The following is a 23007-nucleotide window of genomic DNA, read 5'->3' on the forward strand; positions in this document are numbered from 1 at the left end:
CGTCTTCCTGGAATCTCTAAGGGATTTAGAAAAACAGAACATCATGGATGTCATCTGTATGTGTGTCGCTTTCACTTAATTTGGGACGAGTTGTGGCTGTGTGTTTGTGATGATAACAAAGTCTCTACTGTAGGCCTATTTAATCTCTGCCTGCACTTTGTAAACAGAAAGTAATTATGAAAAATGGCTACACCATGATCAAGTGACAAATTAGTAATTTCTGAAATGTTATACACTAACTGAAAAATGCCAGACAGTCATTCGTAACATGAACCTGGAGTTTTTTTTTTCAGGTTGTCACGGCTGCTTAAACGCAATTAATGTATTGCATCTTGGGACACTACCCTTTTTAAATGCAGTAACACGCCTGGCCGCTAGAGGGCATCTAAGCCTTCCAAATGCATCACGAGCCAGAGTTGTTATACTTTGATTGTTGTCTTGTCACGAGTTGTCGAGCGAGATTCATACTTCCTGGTTAGTCATTCAGGAAAAGTGATTTTCGAAGCTTTTGTAGTCGCCTGTTTCATGGTAAATATATAAAATGTTATGTGAATGATATAAATGTATAACGCTATTTTTCCAACACAGTGGACCAAAGTAGAAGAATCACCGATGATAACATAGCTAATACGGTAACTACGTACGGTTGACCAGTTTTTGTAACAACAGTTCGATTTCCTTTCAGTTGTCAAACTTTCCTTTTAAACGCACATGCACCATGGAGATGAACGTACTTTATTTAATCGAAATGTCTCATACATGTATTTTAGCTGAATGATCTAGTTTGCCTGATCTGATCGGTAGATGCAGTGATGTTTTGTTGTTGTTTCTCCAAGTTCGCTAGCCTACAAGCGCCACATCACAAACTCTTGAGGGATACGTTTTGGAAAAAGCAAAGCAGTCACCGGATTCAACTACTGTCATCATCGCAACTTGGACCAAATAACGGCCGCCACTGCTAGCGATTTCCCGTTGTCATTTCTCAACGTAGCTAGCTAGTTCGGTGAACGGTTTTGGGTGGTGAAAAACATCGAACCGTGCAAAATGACGGTGGCGGCTTCAAACTGGGGTTTGATCATGAACGTGGTCAACAGCATCGTTGGAGTGAGCGTGCTGACCATGCCTTTCTGTTTCAAACAGGTACCGCTCTCACACCGGCCAAACGATTATTCCTATAGCAGATTTAGTTCAGTATAACTTATTTGTGAACTCACGATAACCTACTGTTGTGACATATGACAGTGAATAAGGCACCATATGTTCCGTGTTTACCTTTCCACGCTCTCTAACAGGTGTAATATACAGGCTGTGGATACATTTTTTAAATCTGATGTTAACACCTTTGTATTGAATTGCCCTTTTAGTCTCTCGTCATGCACCTGTCAATATGAAATGTGTATGACAGAGTTGCCTTACTTGCTGAGAGTTTTGACATCTCCCTCTCTCTGCTTCTCTCTCTAGTGTGGGATAGTGCTAGGGACTCTGTTGCTGTTCATCTGTTCGTGGATGACCCACCAGTCATGTATGTTTCTGGTCTACACGGCCAGCAGCACCAAACGCAGGACCTATGCTGGCCTAGCTTTCCATGCCTATGGCAAACCAGGCAAAACACTGGTGGAGACCAGGTATGTATCCTTTCCTTTGAGAGCCAATGCTTTTGCAATTAGGGCTGTCCCTAACTAAAAACAGACAGCCAAGAGTCGTCAGTTCTTTACATTTTTAAATGTGTATTTTCCATATATTGACACATCCAATGGGTTTTAATCAAATCAACTAAATTCACTGAGCTTGTCTGATGTATTAAGTACCTGGTTTGATTAAATAATTAAGACACAAATGACTATAGGGAATCCGACCAGCAATTGATTTGATTGTGCCGGGCTCAGACTTGCTGTGCTGTGTATAATTAAAAAAAAGACAGCGAGTGACTGACTAGCACCCGTTGACTCTCCTCTCTGCTGCAGCGGCCACCACATAACATCAACAGTGTTTATCGCGCTGTCCGTGTTGCTGAAGCTGCAACATAATTACGGCCATTTCTGACTGAAAAGACCTGTTACTGAAATCCCTTATTTGTTTAGGAAAAACACTCCCTTGTTCCTCAACCCTTGCTGTCTTTACTTGACACATGTATGCATCGCATGCATATGACCAAATACCTATTTGCATGGGACTAATATTACTAGAGCTCATTGGTTATGTAATTATTACTCCAGAATGTCCGTTATTCCAGAGGACGAGTCAGACTGGATTAATTTTTTTTCAAACTGCCCCATGTAATTTAAAATCTTTTCCCAATAAATTGACAGTTCTGACGGAAGCCTGGAGGTTTTTATTCTAGGCGTGAAGATACAGTATTTCAACATGTCCAGGTGATGGGGCTACACTGATAACTCCAGCTTGGTTCCCAAGTTTCTAAACCAAAACATCTTTCCTATAGTGTCGCCATAATATTTGAATTGTTATAGGATAGGATAGAATACCCGATTTGACACACTGAACTGCAAGGGTTGCATTTAACAGCAAGGGTTGCATTTAACAGCAAGGGTTGCATTTAATAGGCTCAATATTTTTTGCTGATGCATTTGGTAATATTCAATTAATACGCACAAAACATAGAAACTAAAGCATTGACTGTGAAGTTGATAGGCTACATGTAGGCCATTCATATATAGCTTATGCGCGGCACTTAGTTCCATTTATCAAATCAGTTACTGTTTTCTTGCGCAAACCGCGAGCAACACCTGTCAATCTCAGACATTTCTCTCAAAACACAGGGACTAGTATTATCAGAGGACCTTGGAGTTCCCCCAAAAACAGTAGGCTATTCTGGTTGGAATTGTTACTCTCCTGTCATGTAAAAATGACTGACATGGCAGATTCGGATTGGACAAAAGTTACAGATGTGGTGTTTTGTGGGCGTTCACATAATTACATTTTTATTTTATTTCAGCTTTATATAACCAGGTAGGCTAGTGTAACCAATGTGAAATGGCTAGCTAGGTAGCGGTGGTGCGCGCTAGCAGCCTTTCAGTCGGTGACATCACTTGCTCTGAAACCTTGCAGTAGTGGTTCCCCTTGCTCTGCAAGGGCCGCGGCTTTTGTGGAGCGATGGGTAACGATGCTTCGTGGGTGACTGTTGTTGATGTGTGCAGAGGGTCCCTGGTTCGCGCCCGGGCCGGGGCGAGGGGACGGACTAAAGTTACACTAGTTGAGAACAAGTTCTCATTTACAATTGTGACCTGGCCAAGATAAAGCAAAGCAGTTCGACACATACAACAACACAGAGTTACATGTGGAATAAACAAACATACAATCAATAATACAGTAGAAAAAGTCTATATACAGTGTGTGCAAATGCGGTAAGATGAGGGAGGTAAGGCAATAAATAGGCCATGGAGGCAAAGTAATTACAAAATAGCAATTAAACACTGGCAAAGTAATTACAATATAGCAATTAAACACTGGAGTGATGAATGTGCAAGTAGAGATACTGGGGTGCAAAGGAGCTAGATAAATATATACAGTATGGGGATGAGGTAGTTGGATGGGCTATTTACAGATGCAGTGATCTGTGAGCTGCTCTGACAGCTGGTGCTTAAAGTTAGTGAGGGAGATATGAGTCTCCAGCTTCAGAGATTTTTGCAGTTCGTTCCAGTCATTGGCAGCAGAGAACTGGAAGGAAAGGCGGCCGAAAGAGGAATTGGCTTTCTGGGCGACCTGTGCAATATACCTGCTGGAGCGCGTGCTACGGGTGGGTGCTGATATGGTGACCAGTGAGCTGAGATAAGGCGGGCCTTTACCTATCAATGAGTTATAGATGACCTGTAGCCAGTGGGTTTGGCGACGAGTATGAAGCGAGGGCCAGCCAACGAGAGCGTACAGGTCGCAGTGGTGGGTAGTATTTACATTTACATTTAAGTCATTTAGCAGACGCTCTTATCCAGAGCGACTTGACAAAACGGATGGCACTGTGATAGACTGCATCCAGTTTGTTGAGTAGAGTGTTGGAGGCTATTTTGTAAATGAAATCGAGGATCGGTAAGATGGTCAGTTTTACGAGGGTATGTTTGGCAGCATGAGTGAAGGAGGCTTTGTTGCGAAATAGGAAGCCGATTCAATTTTGGATTGGAGATGCTTAATGTGAGTCTGGAAGAAGAGTTTACAGTCTAACCAGACACCTAGGTGTTTGTAGTTGTCCACATATTCTAAGTCAGAACCGTCCAGAGTAGTGATGCTAGTCGGGCGGGTGGGTGCGGGCAGCGATCGGTTGAAGAGCATACATTTAGTTTGATTAGCATTTAAGAGCAGTTGGAGGCCACGGATGGAGTGTTGTATGGCGTTGAAGCTCGTTTGGAGGTTTGTTAAAAGTGTCCAAAGAAGGGCCAGATGTATACAGAATGGTGTCGTCTGCGTAGAGGTGGATCAAAGAGTCACCCGCAGCAAGAGCGACATCATTGATATATACAGAGTAAAGAGTCGGCCCGAGAATTGAACCCTGTGGCACCCCCACAGAGACTGCCAGAGGTTCGGACAACAGATCCTCCGATTTGACACTGAACTTTATCAGAGAAGTAGTTGGTGAACCAGGCGAGGCAGTCATTGGAGAAACCAAGTCGGCTGATAAGAATGTGGTGATTGACAGAGTCGAAAGCCTTGGCCAGGTCGATGAAGACGGCTGCACAGTATTGTCTCTTATCGATGGAGGTTATGATATCGTTTAGGACTTTGAGCGTGGCTGAGGTGCACCCATGACCAGCTCGGAAACCAGATTGCATAGCGGAGAAGGTACGGTGGGTTTCGAAATGGTCGGTAATCTGTTTGTTAACTTGTTGTTTGAAGACCTTAGAAAAGCAAGGTAGGATAGATATAGGTCTGTAGCAGTTTGGGTCTAGAGTGTCTCCCACTTTGAAGAGGGGGATGACCGCGGCAGCTTTCCAATCTTTGGGAATCTCAGACGATACGAAAGAGGTTGAACAGACTAGTAATAGGGGGTGTAACTATTTCGGCAGATAACTTTAGAAAGAGAGGGTTCAGATTGTCTAGCGCTGCTGATTTGTAGGGGTACAGATTTTGCAGCTCTTTCAGAACATCAGCTATCTGGATTTGGGTGAAGGAGAAATGGGGGAGGCTGTGGGGGGTGCAGGGCTGTTGACCGGGGTAGTGGTAGCCAGGGGGAAAGCATGGCCAGCCGTTTGTGCTACAGGATGCAAATTTCTGTTTGAAAAAGCTAGCCTTAGCTTTCCTAATTGACTGTGTATATTGGTTCCTAACTTCCCTGAAAAGTTGCATATCACGGGGGCTATTCGATGCTAATGCAGTACGCCACAGGATGTTTTTGTGCTGGTCAAGGGCAGTCGGGTCTGGAGTGAACCAAGGGCTATATCTGTTCCTGGTTCTAAATTTACCCGACATTACCCAACCTCCCTCATTAAAACGAATCCAGTCCGCATAGGGCACAATAGGGCCTGACCTATAGCCAGGGCCGCTCTTTACCGTTCTGCCGCCATAGGCGATACCAAAAAAATGACATCCCCCGTAAAACTAGAATAGTTTTAAGAAATGTATTTTCCAGACGTTGAAGTTAGGTTCAATTTAGGTTCTGAATGAAAGTTGAAAATACCTATTTTACAAACGTTGAAAATAAATGTTTCCGGATGTTGAAATCAGGCTCATTTTTGGTTCTGAATGAAAGTTGAAAAAATGTAATTTTTAGACTATGTTTGGACCAAATCAAGGCTGGTCCAGATCGGACAATATCTGAACCAAACATGAATGTCTATAATTGGTCCAGATTTGGAACCATTTTATGAATGCCCATCTATGTGGTAAGCCTATCGTTTGTAAAACACCAAAAAACGATGTCCGGAAAAGACCAAAAAAAGCATTACATTGGCTTTATTAGTCCTGATTCCTGTGACTAATCAATTTGGCTATTGAAGCAGGAGCCTATTTACACAGCGGGAAATGCAGAAGTATTTTATTTTTCACTATGATCAGCTTGTCAAAAATGTACTGATACAAACTTGAAACCACTGATCATGACAATCGGGTGAAAATTCTGGACAACAGTTGTGATTGTAAAATGGACACATAATGTCCATTTTACTTTGACCTGTCCTGTTTTTAGGATATGTTGCTTTGTTAACATAAGCGTACCAGTGAGTCACTTATCCGCAAAACACCAGTCTCAACATCAACATGGAAGAGGCAACTCAGGGATGCTGGCCTTCTAGGCAGAGTTGCAAAGAAAAAGCCATATCTCAGACTGGCCAATAAAAATAAAAGATTAAGATGGGCAAAAGAACACAGACACTGGACAGAGGAACTCTGCCTAGAAGGCCAGCATCCCGGAGTCGCCTCTTCACTGTTGATGTTGAGACTAGAGGTCGACCGATTATGATTTTTCAACGCCGATACCGAAAAAGCAGATACAGATTAATCGACCAATTTTATTTATTATTTATCTATTTGTAATAATGACAATTACAACAATACTGAATGAACACTTTTATTTTAACTTAATATAATACATCAATAAAATCAATTTAGCCTCAAATAAATAATGAAACATGTTCAATTTCGTTTAAATAATACAAAAAACAAAGTGTTGGAGAAGAAAGTAAAAGTGCAATATGTGCCATGTAAGAAAGCTAACGTTTAAGTTCCTTGCTCAGAACATGAGAACATATGAAAGCTGGTGGTTCCTTTTAACATGAGTCTTCAATATTCCCAGGTAAGAAGTTTTAGGTTGTAGTTATTATAGGAATTATAGGACTATTTATCTCTGTACCATTTGTATTTCATATACCTTTAACTATTGGATGTTCTTATAGGCACTTTAGTATTGCCAGTGTAACAGTATAGCTTCCGTCACTCTCCTCGTCCCTACCTGGGCTCGAACCAGGAACACATCGAAAACAGCCACCCTCGAAGCATCGTTATCCATTGCTCCACAAATGCCGCGGCCCTTGCAGAGCAAGGGGAACAACTACTTCAAGGTCTCAGAGCGAGTGCCGTCACCGATTGAAACGCTATTAGCGCGCACCCCGCTAACTAGCTAGCCATTTCACATCGGTTAACCAGCCTAATCTTGGGAATTGATAGGCTTGAAGTCATAAACAGCTCAATGGTTTAAGCACAACGAAGAGCTGCTGGCAAACGCACGAAAGTGCTGTTTGAATGAATGCTTACGAGCCTGCTGCTGCCTACCACCGCTCAGTCAGACTGCTCTATCAAATCATAGACTTAATTATAACAAAATAACACACAGAAATACAAGCCGTAGGTCATTAATATGGTCAAATCCGGAAACTATCATTTCGAAAACAAAACGTTCATTCTTTCAGTGAAATACGGAACCGTTCCGTATTTTATCTAACGGGTGGCATCCCTAAGTCTAAATATTGCTGTTACATTGTACAACCTTCAATGTTATGTCAGAATTATGTACAATTCTGGCAAATTAATTATGGTCTTTGTTAGGAATAAATGGTCTTCACACAGTTCGCAACGAGCCAGGCGGCCCACACAATTTCCCTAGTTAAAACTTCTTATGGCTGCAATCCCGGTAACGGGATGATATGACAACAGCCAGTGAAAGTGCAGGGCGCCAAATTCAAAACAACAGAAATCTCATAATTAAAATTCCTCAGACAAACATGTTTCTTATACCATTTTAAAGGTAGTCTTGTTGTTAATCCCACCAAAGTGTCCGATTTCAAATATGCTTTTCAGCGAAAGTACTACAAACGATTATGTTAGGTCACACCAAACCACAATAAGCACAGCCATTTTTCCAGCGAAAGATAGCAGTCACAAAAAGCAGAAATATAGCTAAAATTAATCACTAACTGTAGTATCCTTAAAGGCTTCTTAGAGTTACGACTTATGAGACTTAAGTACGGTTTAGTATTAATTGTAACTTAGAATTACATTCTCTTGTGCACCTGGCTTAAACTACCTGAAGCTTTCTTAATCCTAGTTATATAGGCAGACATAGGAAATAGCTACGGATAGCGGGAAGCAAACCCCCGTCTTGAGTCAATACTGCCATCTATTGGTAAACATAAATATACCAGGTTACTACATTCCCCCCCTTTAAAGCTAATAACCCAATTTAATTCGTTTCTGAGCTATGCTATTTTCTTATTTACATTTTTTCAAAAATGATCTCCTTTAGGATCTGAAAAAGTCTGGCGGACGTCTCTCTCTAATAGAGCGTCTCAGAGGTGGTGTAGCTGGTGCCACCAGATCTTCACCCCTTGATGGTGAAACAAAGTCCTTTTGTGGAGACTTCACAGGAGGAGGTCGTCCCGGACTGGTGGTCTCAGGAAGTTGAGCATTGTTGGTGTCAGGTGGTTTGTCCAACTGCAACTCTGGGGAACGTTCCAATGTCCTGTCCTGCTCGTTTAAGAATTGATCCAGATCTCCGGATGGAACTGGAATTCGAGCTTGGATCTGATCCACGTGTCTCCTTAGTCTTTGTCCACTTCCGATGATCACAGTATAAGATACTGGTCCTGAGCAATCCTCAATGGTAGCTGGAATCCATTTAGGACCAAACCCATAGTTTCTTGTATAGACATCATCTCCAGGTGAGAAACTTCTGAGTTTGGCTCGGGTGTCATGATTCCATTTTTGATTCCATTGCTTTTGTTGTATTTTCATTTTCAGGTCTGGTCTGATGAGATCCAAGGTTGACCTAACCTCCTTGACGTCAGCATTTCTGCAGGTGACAACCCAGTCGTAGCTTGAGGAGTAATCCTGTAGCTTAACAAGAATCTTGACACCTTTGTTTCAATGCTGGGCCCTTGCATCTTCCTCATCCCCTCCTTCAAGGTCTGAACCGCACGTTCTGCTAATCCGTTTGAAGATGGGTGAAAAGGAGCCGACGTTACGTGCTGAATTCCATTTTGTTTCATGAAACTTGTGAATTCAGTGCTTGTAAAACAAGTAGCGTTGTCACTAACCAACATTTGAGGCAATCCCATAACACTGAAGCTTTGTCTTAACTTCTCAATCGTAGCGTACGATGTTGACGTGTTCATGGGTTAAACATCCATCCACTTTGAATGAGAATCAATCAGCACAAGGAACATTTTTCCGAGGAAAGGTCCAGCGTAGTCCACATGTAGTCGTGTCCATGGTTTTTCTGGCCATTCCCATGGATGTAATGGCGGGTTTTCTAATGATCAATTATCCTTTTTAAAATGATGAACTTGGATTAGCTAACACAACGTGCCATTGGAACGCAGGAGCGATGGTTCATGATAATGGGCCTCTGTACGCCTGTACATCAATTTCTAAGTGACCCCAAACTTTTGAACGGTTGTGTGTGTGTAATATATATTCTATTTATATATTATAAATATTGCTACTAGAGGTCGACCGATTTAATCAGAATGGCCGATTAATTAGGGCCGATTTCAAGTTTTCATAACAATCGGAAATCGCTATTTTTGGACACCAATTTGGCCGATTTATTTATCATTCTTTCTTTTTTTTACACCTTTATTTTACTAGGCAAGTCAGTTAAGAACACATTCTTATTTTCAATGACGGACTAGGAACGGTGGGGTAACTGCCTTGTTCAGGGGCAGAACGACAGATTTTTACCTTACGGTTAACTAGTCCAACGCTCTAACCACCTGCCTTACATTGCACTCCACGAGGAGCCTGCCTGTTACGCGAATGCAGTAAGAAGCCAAGGTAAGTTGCTAGCTGGCATTAAACTTATCTTATAAAAAACAAATCAATCAATCATAATCACTAGTTAACTACATATGGTTGATGATATTACTCGTTTTTCTAGCGTGTCCTGCGTTGCATATAATCGATGCGGTGCACATTCGCGAAAAATGACTGTCGTTGCACCAACGTGTACCTAACCATAAACATCAATGCCTTTCTTAAAATCAATACACAAGTATATATTTTTTAAACCTGCATATTTAGATAATATTGCCTGCTAACATGAATTTCTTTTAACTAGGGAAATTGTGTTACTTCTCTTGCAACAGAGTCAGGGTATATGCAGCAGTCTGGGCCGCCTGGCTCGTTGCGAACTGTGTGAAGACTATTTCTTCCTAACAAAGACAGCCAACTTCGCCAAACGGGATGATTTAACAAAAGCGCATTTGCGAAAAAAGCACAATCGTTGCACGACTGTACCTAACCATAAACATCAATGCCTTTCTTAAAATCAATACACAGAAGTATATATTTTTAAACCTGCATATTTAGCTAAAAGAAATCCAGGTTAGCAGGCAATATTAACCAGGTGAAATTGTGTCACTTCTCTTGCATTCATTGCATGCAGAGTCAGGGTATATGCAACAGTTTGGGCCGCCTGGCTCGTTGCGAACTAATTTGCCAGAATTTTACGTAATTATGACATAACATTGAAGGTTGTGCAATGTAACAGGAATATTTAAACTTATGGATGCCACCCGTTAGATAAAATACGGAACGGTTCCGTATTTCACTGAAAGAATAAACGTTTTGTTTTCCAAATGATAGTTTCCGGATTCGACCATATTAATGACCTAAGGCTCGTATTTCTGTGTGTTATAATTAAGTCTGTGATTTGATATTTGATAGAGCAGTGTGACTGAGCGATGGTAGGCAGCAGCAGGCTCGTGCGCATTCATTCAAACAGCACTTTCGTGCGTTTTGCCAGCAGCTCTTCGCAATGCTTCAAGCATTGAGCTGTTTATGACTTCAAGCCTATCAACTCCCGAGATTAGGCTGGTGTAACCGATGTGAAATGGCTAGCTAGTTAGCGGGGTGCGCGCTAATAGCGTTTCAATCGGTGACGTCACTTGCTCTGAGACTTGGAGTAGTTGTTCCCCTTGCTCAACCAGTCGACTAAATGGGGTCAGCACTAGTTGCGATGTCCAGTGCATCCTGTTTCCCACATTTTGTTACAATACAGGCTTGTTCTATAATTGATTAAATGTTTTTTTTTTCTTCATCAATCAACACACAATACCCCACAATGAAAAAGCAAAAACATGTTTTTAGACATTTTTGCAAATGTATAAAATAAAAAAATATTTACAAAAGTTTTCAGACCCTTTGCTATGAGACTCGAAATTGAGCTCAGGTGCATCCTGTCTCCATTGATCATCCTTGAGATGTTTCTACAACTTGATTGGAGTCCACCTGTGGTAAATTCAATTGATTTGGAAAGGCACACACCTGTCAATGTAAGGTCCCACAGTTGACAGTCCATGTCAGAGCAAAAACCAAGCTATAACCAATTCCTAAACACGCTAGGAATTGTACGTAGAGCTCTGAGACAGGATTGTGTTGAGGCACAGAACTGGGGTAGGGTACTAAAAGATTTCTGCAGCATTGAAGGTCCCCAAGAACACAGTTCTTAGGGATAGCCCCCTTTTTTTCAATTTTGCCTAAATGACATACCCAAATCTAACTGCCTGTAGCAAGGATATTCATATTCTTTGTACCATTTGAAAGGAAACACTTTGAAGTTTGTGGAAATGTGAATTGAATGTAGGAGAATATAACAGCCTAGATCTGGTAGAAGAAAATACAAAGAAAAAGAACACGTTTTTTTTTCTTCTACCACCACCTTTGAAATGCAAGAGAAAGGTCCCAGTTCCAGTCATCACTCTGGTTGTAATTCCGATGGTGTCCACAGCAGTGTATGCAAAGTTTCAGATGGATAACTTGAAGTATGAGCTACATGACATTTAGTGTGAAGTCACCCAGGTACATTTGGGCAGATAGTCAAGGAGACATTTGCATTCATATTAAATTTTTCTGCAAGAATATCGTCAAATCTGTATACTTGGACTTTGATTTAGCTTTTCCAGTATTAGTAGCCATATTATAAGTTCAACATTTGCAAAACAACCAGTTTTCATAACTTCATAACTCTGAATGTTCTTGCAATTTTTGTCCGAAAGGAAAAAGCATGCTGTCGTACAAGGTTAGTAACTACATTTTACGACATATACAGGGTTTCCAGATAGCCAACGAGCCGGGCTTTACGGGAGTATCTAGCTAGCTTTGTTTGACCCCAATTGGTGCTTATTTGACAAAGTTAGTCGTTCAAGTGAAGACCGCCCGCGTCATCGGCCATGAAGGCGTCGCTCTCTGACCAAATATGGTGTCCTATAGGATATACCACACCCCTAATGATATAGTGAAGTCTGGTTACGTTCTAGGATCTCTGAGGAATACATACGGACATGATTTGGCTGGTTGAAACAACGTTTAGGGTTAGATTTTCACAGATTCCTTTCTTTGCAAATTGAACGAGTTGACATACAAAATCGATTGTGCATGGTATATGAACCTTTTTAGGATATGAAAAAGGAGTTTATCTAACAAAACGACACTTCATTTTATCTCTGGAACCCTTTGGATGATAAATCAGAGCAAGACTTTAGAATGTAAGTACGTATGTTTTCGCAGTAATAGCTACTGTAAATTGGACAGTGCAGTTATATTAACAAGAATTTAAGCTTTTAGCTGAAATAAGACACTTATAGGTACCGACATTTGTTGTTTCTCTAAAATCTGCGATCATGAGGCGCAGCATGATTTACAACTGTCCCGTTGACGGGACGCCTATCCCTAAGTTAAATGGAAGAAGTTTGGAACCATCAAGACTCTTCCTAGAGTTGGCTGCCCGGCCAAACTGAGCAATCGGGGAGAAGGGCCTTGGTCAGGGATGTGACCAAGAACCCGATGGTCACTCTGACAGAGCTCCAGAGTTCCTCTGTGGAGATGGGAGATCCTTCCAGAAGGACAACCATCTCTAAAGCACTTCATCAATTAGGTCTTTATGGTAGTGGCCAGATGGAAGGCACTCCTCAGTAAAAGGCACATGACAGCCTGCTTGGAGTTTGCCAGAAGGCACCTAAAGGAATCTCAGACCATGAGAAACAAGATTCTCTGGTCTGATGAAACCAAGATTGAACACTTTGGCCTGAATTGCAATTGCAACACCTAGAGAGAACCTGGCACCATCCCTATGATGAAGCATGGTGGTGGCAGCATCATGTTGTGGGGATGTTTTTCAGTGGCAGGGACTGTGAGACTAGTCAGGATTGAGGGAAAGATGAACGGAGCAAAGTACAGAGAGATCCTTGAGAAAAACCTGCTCCAGAGCGCTCAGGACCTCAGACGGAGGTAAAGGTTCACCTTCCAACAGGACAACGACCCTAAGCACGCAGCCAAGATTTTTTTTCTTCCCCCTCATCAATTTTAGAATAAGGCTGTAACAAAATGTGGAAAAAGTCAAGGGGTCTGAATACTTCCTGAATGCACTGTATATCTTGTGTCTTTAGAGCCTCGCTATTGTCTGAATGTCTCTCCCACTTCGTCCCCTCTCTCTTCTGGTCTCTCTTTCTGTCTCTGTTTCTCTCTCTTTCTCTCTACAGTATGATAGGTCTGATGTTGGGGACATGTATTGCCTTCTATGTCGTCATCGCTGACCTGGGCTCTAATTTCTTTGCCCCGTTGTTGGGCCTACCGGTAGGAGTCATGAGTTTTGAGTTACAGAATACAATCAGAGAATAGAATCCCTTTTTCCGTAACCTAGTTTACATATGAACAGCACATCATAAATCACCTGCATATAGACAAATTAGAATGTCATCATAAACAATACATAAACATTCATAAATGCTCTGATTGGATGTACACTCTCAGAACTGACCGTGTGATATGATTGGTCTGATTAGTTTCCTGTCCCACCCTCCCCAGGGCTGCGTTCAGCACCAAAAAATGTATTTGTTCAATTAGACAGAAACGGTGCTGTACTTAACTACCAGTTGAAAAACTGGGAGGTTGTAGCTTGGGGAACGCTTCCATTTACATACTTCACACATTACTTTAGGCCACACCCAGCCACGCCCAGCCATCACCCAGCCACACCCAGCCTCACCCAGCCATCACCCAGCCACGCCCAGCCATCACCCAGCCACACCCAGCCATCACCCAGCCACACCCAGCCACACCTTACCATCACCCAGCCACACCCAGCCATCACCCAGCCACACCTTACCATCACCCAGCCACACCTTACCATCACCCAGCCACACCTCGCCATCACCCAGCCACACCTCGCCATCACCCAGCCACACCTCACCATCACCCAGCCACACCTAGCCATCACCCAGCCACACCTAGCCATCACCCAGCCACACCTTGCCATCACCCAGCCACACCTTGCCATCACCCAGCCACACCTTGCCATCACCCAGCCACACCTTGCCATCACCCAGCCACACCTAGCCATCACCCAGCCACACCTTGCCATCACCCAGCCACACCTCGCCATCACCTAGCCACACCTCGCCATCACCTAGCCACACCTCGCCATCACCTAGCCACACCTCGCCCACACCCAGCCATCACCCACCCACACCCAGCCATCACCCACCCACACCTCGCCATCACCAAGGCACACCCAGCCACACCCCTCCATCACCAAGGCACACCCAGCCACACCCAACCACACCTCACCATCACCAAGGCACACCTCGCCATCACCAAGGCACACCTCGCCATCACCAAGGCACACCTCGCCATCACCAAGGCACACCTCGCCATCACCAAGGCACACCTTGCCATCACCAAGGCACACCTTGCCATCACCAAGGCACACCTTGCCATCACCAAGGCACACCTTGCCATCACCAAGGCACACCTTGCCATCACCAAGGCACACCTCGCCACACCCAGCCATCACCCAGCCACACCTTACCATCACCCAGCCACACCTTACCATCACCCAGCCACACCTTACCATCACCCAGCCACACCTCGCCATCACCCAGCCACACCCAGCCATCACCCAGCCACACCTCGCCATCACCCAGCCACACCTTACATCACCCAGCCACACCTTACCATCACCCAGCCACACCTTACCATCACCCAGCCACACCTAGCCATCACCCAGCCACACCTAGCCATCACCCAGCCACACCTAGCCATCACCCAGCCACACCTAGCCATCACCCAGCCACACCTAGCCATCACCCAGCCACACCTTGCCATCACCCAGCCACACCTTGCCATCACCCAGCCACACCTAGCCATCACCCAGCCACACCTTGCCATCACCCAGCCACACCTAGCCATCACCCAGCCACACCTTGCCATCACCCAGCCACACCTAGCCATCACCTAGCCACACCTCGCCCACACCCAGCCATCACCCACCCACACCCAGCCATCACCCAGCCACACCTCGCCATCACCAAGGCACACCCAGCCACACCCCTCCATCACCAAGGCACACCCAGCCACACCCAACCACACCTCACCATCACCAAGGCACACCTCGCCATCACCAAGGCACACCCAGCCACACCTCGCCATCACCTCGGCACACCTTTGCCATCACCTCGGCACACCTCGCCATCACCCAGCCACACCTCGCCATCACCCAACCACACCCAGCCATCACCAAGGCACACCCAGCCACACCCAACCACACCTTGCCATCACCCAACCACACCTCGCCATCACCCAGCCATCACCAAGGCACACCCAGCCACACCTTGCCATCACCAAGGCACACCCAGCCACACCCAGCCACACCCAGCCACACCTTGCCATCACCAAGGCACACCCAGCCACACCTCGCCATCACCAAGGCACACCCAACCACACCTCGCCATCACCCAACCACACCTCGCCATCACCCAGCCATCACCAAGGCACACCCAGCCACACCTTGCCATCACCAAGGCACACCCAGCCACACCCAGCCACACCTTGCCATCACCAAGGCACACCCAGCCACACCTTGCCATCACCAAGCCACACCTTTGCCACACCCAACCACACCTCGCCATCACCCAGCCACACCTTACCATCACCCAGCCACACCTCGCCATCACCCAGCCACACCCAGCCATCACCCAGCCACACCTCGCCATCACCCAGCCACACCTTACATCACCCAGCCACACCTTACCATCACCCAGCCACACCTTACCATCACCCAGCCACACCTAGCCATCACCCAGCCACACCTAGCCATCACCCAGCCACACCTAGCCATCACCCAGCCACACCTAGCCATCACCCAGCCACACCTTGCCATCACCCAGCCACACCTTGCCATCACCCAGCCACACCTAGCCATCACCCAGCCACACCTTGCCATCACCCAGCCACACCTCGCCATCACCTAGCCACACCTAGCCATCACCTAGCCACACCTCGCCCACACCCAGCCATCACCCACCCACACCCAGCCATCACCCAGCCACACCTCGCCATCACCAAGGCACACCCAGCCACACCCAACCACACCTCGCCATCACCCAACCACACCTCGCCATCACCCAGCCATCACCAAGGCACACCCAGCCACACCTTGCCATCACCAAGGCACACCCAGCCACACCCAGCCACACCTTGCCATCACCAAGGCACACCCAGCCACACCTCGCCATCACCAAGGCACACCCAACCACACCTCGCCATCACCCAACCACACCTCGCCATCACCCAGCCATCACCAAGGCACACCCAGCCACACCTTGCCATCACCAAGGCACACCCAGCCACACCCAGCCACACCTTGCCATCACCAAGGCACACCCAGCCACACCTTGCCATCACCAAGCCACACCTTTGCCACACCCAACCACACCTCGCCATCACCCAGCCACACCTCGCCATCACCCAACCACACCTCGCCATCACCCAGCCATCACCAAGGCACACCCAGCCACACCCAACCACACCTCACCACACCCAGCCATCACCAAGGCACACCCAGCCACACCCAACCACACCCAGCCACACCCAGCCATCACCAAGGCACACCCAGCCACACCCAACCACACCTTGCCATCACCCAACCACACCTCGCCATCACCAAGGCACACCCAGCCACACCCAACCACACCTTGCCATCACCAAGGCACACTCAGCCACACCTCGCCATCAACAAGGCACACCCAGCCACACCCAACCACACCTCGCCATCACCAAGGCACACCCAGCCACACCCAACCACACCTCGCCATCACCAAGGCACACCCAGCCACACCCCTCCATCACCAAGGCACACCCAGCCACACCTTGCCATCACCAAGCCACACCTCGACATCACCAAGGCACACCCAGCCACACCTCGCCATCACCAAGCCACACCTCGCCATCACCAAGGCCACCCAGCCACACCTCACACAAGCCACACCTCGCCATCACCAAGGCACACCCAGCCACACCTCGCCATCACCAAGGCACACCCAGCCACACCTCGCCATCACCCAGCCACACCCAACAAAAGGAGCAATAATACCTCAAAGTCTATTCAAGAACGTAGAATAAGTTTTGGGGAAACGTGTCGTTCAGTACAAACCGTTCCACAACGTAGCAAACATTCAATTGAACATTTCCATGTACTGTTGCTGATTGGTTTGAACTGACTGTAAGTGTGATATGATTGGTTAGAGCTTGTGTCCCGCCCTCTGCAGGTGTCATTTGGTTTCCGTGTGCTGCTGCTGATTGTGGTGTCTCTGTTCATCGTGCTGCCTCTCAGTCTGCAGAGGAACCTGATGTCATCCATCCAGTCCTTCTCTGCCATGGCCCTCATGTTCTACACGTTCTTCATGTTCACGGTGAGACCAAAACCACACCGGGAAACGGGTAGGGGTACAGGACTGCCTGGTGTAAAAGAGGGTCCTGTTCAGATGGGGTAAATGTTCAGAGTTTTGCAAATAGAAATGTAACTCAATAGATGACTCATTCTTTCTAATACCAAGCTTGATGATGGTATGTGTTTGAACTTTCTTATCCTGTTTCACACTGACAGAATAATGGATGTGGACAGTGCGACTCCCTTGCCTTTTCTTTGACCCTATTGTGAAATGAATTGATGTTGGGAGTGTTATTGTTGTTAATCTTATTGTCGCTGTCTATTTCTGTAGTGTTTTCACTGCTTACACAGTTAGCCTTTAGCACTGTTACTGTATTATAGTATAGCCTCGTAGTGCTATCCTGTGCTCTGCCCCAACCTCCTGTAGTAAAACCATGACATCTCTACTGAACACCACTGTGAGTTGGAGTACTGTGGTGTCGGGGATTAGAACCAGTCCCAGTCTGCCTTCCAGTTACTGTGTCTCTGCCTTCCTCTCTGTGACTGTTTCTCTCTGCCTTCTTCTCTGTGACTGTTTCTCTCTGCCTTCTTCTCTGTGACTGTTTCTCTCTACCTTCCTCTCTGTGACTGTTTCTCTCTACCTTCCTCTCTGTGACTGTTTCTCTCTACCTTCCTCTCTTATGTTGCTGCTGACTGCTGTCTGGCTGGCTGCTGTAGATAGTCATGTCTTCTCTGCGTTACGGCCTGATCTCAGGCTCCTGGTTCGAGCGTGTGCATCTGTGGCGGGTCAGGGGTGTCATACAGTGCCTGCCCATTATCGCCACCACCTTCTGCTGTCACCCGTAAGTAACCATGGAAACGACCCTTGAACTCCGACCTGGGGGAAGGTATCAACTCCAACGCTAAGGGGACGAAATTCAACTCTCACCCACTAATAGCCTCCTCCCTCTTAATCTCCAGTCCTCGCATTTCCATTTCCTGTCCCCTCTTCAAAGTTACTCTTTAGGTTGTTTGTGTTTCTGGTGTCTATGGTTAGGAGGCAATGGGGTTTACAGTTGTTGCTCAACCTTTGCCCCCCTCAACTACCATCTTCTGATGTGGAGGATGCTCTTGGAGCTCTCTCTCTGGTCCTCTGGAGCTGGATATGGGAAGCAGCTACACACCGTAAATGCCTTACCGATCAAAACATCTGCCCCTCAGAAATACATATTTCATTTCTTGATCAGTCTTTACATTCTGCGTTATAGTTTTTAGGGCTGCACGATATGGGCAAAAAAATCGAATTGCGATTTGGGTAAACTGTTGGAATCATATAAATAGAATGATCATTCTAATTTTGTGGTTGGAATACGGTTTGGCATGACAGCGAATGGAAAAAGTAAGGGAGGAGATGATTGTGACAGAGTAGGAACCGAATGGTTGGTCAGTGTTTCCCATGTGACCCTTATTAGATGTATATACACTGAGTGTACAAAACATTATGCTCTTTCCATGAGACTGACCAGGTGAATCCAGGTGAAAGCTAAGATCCCTAATTGATGTAACTTGTTAAATCCACTTCAATCAGTGTAGATGAAGGGGAGGAGACAGTTTAAAGAAGTATTTTTAAGCCTTGAGACAATTGAGACATGGATTGTGTATGTGTGTCATTCAGAGGGTGAATGGACAAGACTAGATTAAAGTGCCTTTGAACGGGGTATGGTAGTAGGTGTCCGGCACACTGATTTGTGTCAAGAACTGTAACGCTGCTGAGTTTTTCACGCTCAACAGTTTCCCGTGTGTATCAAGAATGGTCCACCACCCAAAGAACATCCAGCCAACTTGACAACTGAGGGAAGCGTTGGAGTCGACATGGGCCAGCATCCCTGCGGAACGCAACAGTAGGGAGATGGTCTTAATGTTTTGTATACTCTGTGTACATGGGTACATTCAGACAAAGATTTTACAATGTTCTTCTCCTTTTCCTATCTGATGAAGAACAAGCTGTTGCACAAACAATGCTGGTATATTCCACCACTGGTATCGGCCTGTAGTAGAGGAGAAGTTTGCCCTATCTCAGTGGATTTAGCATACTTTTTAAAAACTTGGCAAGTCAGTTAAGAAATAAATCTTATTTACAATGATGGCCAAACCCGGATGACACTGGGCCAATTGCGCGCCGCCCTATGGGACTCCCAATCACGGCCGGATGTGATACAGCCTGGATTTGAACCAGGGACTGTAGTGACGCCTCTTGCACTGAGATGCAGTGTCTTAGACCGCTGCGCCACTCGGGAGCCCAAGCATTAGGGACGAACATTGCAGATTGCTAAGACCAACTAACTAGTGTTTTTCAAAGAGCAAGTTACACAAACAAACAGTATAATATAGAAAACTTGTATTTATATTAAGAAGCGAAGTGGAAAGCTGTTTGGTAATATCGCAGCCTCTTGTCATATGGATATTGCGCATGTCAATCCCGATTTAAAATGAAATGAATTGTGCAGCCCGTACTACTGGGCATTGGGCTTGTGTAAATGTCACAGTCAGAGAGGATGATGCTGACATCGGCACAGCATTATTAGAGCAGTTTTTATCAGCATGTCTTCTGTCTAATGGTTTTATTTTGTTCAAATTCATTTTCTCCAGTTCCTCCCCTTTTCATTCTTTCACTCATGATCAGACAGGAGCTTCTCTCCTCTTCCTCTTTTGGTTCATGCCGTAACTCCCCCTGCTCTCCCTCCCTCCCTCCCTCAGATGGTGCTGTTTTCATTCAAACGTGGGCTGCTCAGTGGCTTGTGGCTGGGGCGGGTCAGTATGGTGCGCTGGGACGGCATCCTTCGCTGCCTCCCTATCTGTGGCATGGCCTTCGCCTGTCAGTCGTAAGTACTTCCCAGTCCCTCTCCGCTTCCAGCGCATTAGTACGAATCGTATCCCGTAGCACGTATTGTATCCTGGTCCCTGAAAGGGTGATGGAACATGACCAGGATGTAGAGTCTAGAGACAGAACAATAATGGGTAGAATGGACATGATAGTTCAGGTGGTGGTCCATGCTGCACCTAATATGTTGAAATGTGCTAGTGACTGTAACTGTGCTGCTGGCAACAATTTCATTAAAAAAATTTGCAGACGTTTACTGACCCTGGCCATATTCAACGGGTGTTGCACGTTCTTAAATTCATCAGTAATTCTGCAGAGTAGATAGCCAGAGAAGATAGCCAGAGTGAATTTGCGATTGCACCCAAAGGCTATAGGGGTGGTTAGTCATTACATTACATTACATTTAAGTCATTTAGCAGACGCTCTTATCCAGAGCGACTTACAAATTGGTGCATTCACCTTATGACATCCAGTGGAACAGCCACTTTACAATAGTGCATCTAAATCTTTTAAGGGGGGGGGGGGGTGAGAAGGATTACTTTATCCTATCCTAGGTATTCCTTAAAGAGGTGGGGTTTCAGGTGTCTCCGGAAGGTGGTGATTGACTCCGCTGTCCTGGCGTCGTGAGGGAGTTTGTTCCACCATTGGGGGGCCAGAGCAGCGAACAGTTTTGACTGGGCTGAGCGGGAACTGTACTTCCTCAGTGGTAGGGAGGCGAGCAGGCCAGAGGTGGATGAACGCAGTGCCCTTGTTTGGGTGTAGGGCCTGATCAGAGCCTGGAGGTACTGAGGTGCCGTTCCCCTCACAGCTCCGTAGGCAAGCACCATGGTCTTGTAGCGGATGCGAGCTTCAACTGGAAGCCAGTGGAGAGAGCGGAGGAGCGGGGTGACGTGAGAGAACTTGGGAAGGTTGAACACCAGACGGGCTGCGGCGTTCTGGATGAGTTGTAGGGGTTTAATGGCACAGGCAGGGAGCCCAGCCAACAGCGAGTTGCAGTAATCCAGACGGGAGATGACAAGTGCCTGGATTAGGACCTGCGCCGCTTCCTGTGTGAGGCAGGGTCGTACTCTGCGGATGTTGTAGAGCATGAACCTACAGGAACGGGCCACCGCCTTGATGTTAGTTGAGAACGACAGGGTGTTGTCCAGGATCACGCCAAGGTTCTTAGCGCTCTGGGAGGAGGACACAATGGAGTTGTCAACCGTGATGGCGAGATCATGGAACGGGCAGTCCTTCCCCGGGAGGAAGAGCAGCTCCGTCTTGCCGAGGTTCAGCTTGAGGTGGTGATCCGTCATCCACACTGATATGTCTGCCAGACATGCAGAGATGCGATTCGCCACCTGGTCATCAGAAGGGGGAAAGGAGAAGATTAGTTGTGTGTCGTCTGCATAGCAATGATAGGAGAGACCATGTGAGGTTATGACAGAGCCAAGTGACTTGGTGTATAGCGAGAATAGGAGAGGGCCTAGAACAGAGCCCTGGGGGACACCAGTGGTGAGAGCACGTGGTGAGGAGACAGATTCTCGCCACGCCACCTGGTAGGAGCGACCTGTCAGGTAGGACGCAATCCAAGCGGTCTGCAAGGGGATGGAGACAGAGTTTTTGGGTGGAGAGTTAGGGGGATGTTTGTAGGGGAGTTTGTTGATTTGCTGTTGCTTCACGCTTAACCAATCGGCTTCTTCATTCCCTGTCCTTTCCCCAGTTACAGCACTGTGTCCAGAAGTAGCTGTAAGTGGATCTGTCTAACAAAGTGCAGAATATTGTTTCGGTACGGATTTCAAGAGCTGCATTCTCGCCCCGGAAAATCTATTTTTTATTCCAACGTCATAGTTCGTGTGCTGGTTAGTTTGGCTGTTGAAGAGAAGCCTGAATACGAGATGTTGATTGGAGATCTTGAGGAGTAAAGTCTCCCCCCTCTACGGCATAATCCACCCACTCCTCTATCCCTCCCACCATCCTTCCCTCCTCCTTCACCTCCATCTGCATGCTCTGTCGCTGCCTCCTCTCTTCTGTCATCGCTGTGGTGCCTGGGCTGCTGAGGGGAAGGGGTGGAGATTCTGGTTGTGGTTAGGGGTGTGTTGGGGTTGGACTGGGTTGTGATTTTGGGGTTAACTTTGTTTGGTACGCGCACTGGAGGTTTGCATGTATGAAGTGTCTTTAAGGAGTTTGATGTGAGTATGGAGGTGTTTGGGTGAGGTGGGGGAGGGTGAGGTAGGTGTTGGATGGGTGAGGCTGTCTGGTGCTGGAACGAGGCTTTAATAATTATCACACCAAGGTAACACTGCTCTCATCACTACATGTGTGGGTGTGTGAGAGAGCGCGCACACTCGTCCCTGTGTGCGCGCACGTGTGGGCCTGTCCCAGTCTGGCGGTGATGAGTGATATTTGGCAAGGCTCTCTGTTGGCCAATGGTGAAACAGCGACCAGCCAAACCACTAATCAGACCACTGGACGGCGGCCATCTTACGACACACTGATTAAACAGCTTTCAACACATGCTTTTTATGACCTTTATTAAAGCTGTTTACTTTCAGTTACAACATGA

At 46.3% G+C, this 23007-nt stretch overlaps 1 protein-coding gene and 1 long non-coding RNA gene across 2 annotated transcripts in view; both read left to right on the forward strand.

The window, feature by feature from the left end:
- Window positions 1-23007, forward strand: part of LOC139571382 (uncharacterized) — a 201499-nt gene that overhangs the window by 121820 nt on the left and 56672 nt on the right. The window lies entirely within an intron of this gene.
- The window catches only part of LOC139571377 (putative sodium-coupled neutral amino acid transporter 10), a 52341-nt gene continuing 29784 nt past the window's right edge, over window positions 451-23007 (forward strand). The window contains 7 exon segments of the mRNA XM_071394189.1: window positions 451-474; window positions 589-632; window positions 837-1140; window positions 1462-1625; window positions 13416-13509; window positions 17481-17624; window positions 20339-20463. Of these exon segments, the coding sequence (XP_071250290.1) occupies window positions 1045-1140; window positions 1462-1625; window positions 13416-13509; window positions 17481-17624; window positions 20339-20463 (623 nt within the window). The 5' untranslated portion in view covers window positions 451-474; window positions 589-632; window positions 837-1044.

The sequence above is a fragment of the Salvelinus alpinus genome, chromosome 3, assembly GCF_045679555.1.
Source record: "Salvelinus alpinus chromosome 3, SLU_Salpinus.1, whole genome shotgun sequence".
Taxonomy (NCBI): domain Eukaryota; kingdom Metazoa; phylum Chordata; class Actinopteri; order Salmoniformes; family Salmonidae; genus Salvelinus; species Salvelinus alpinus.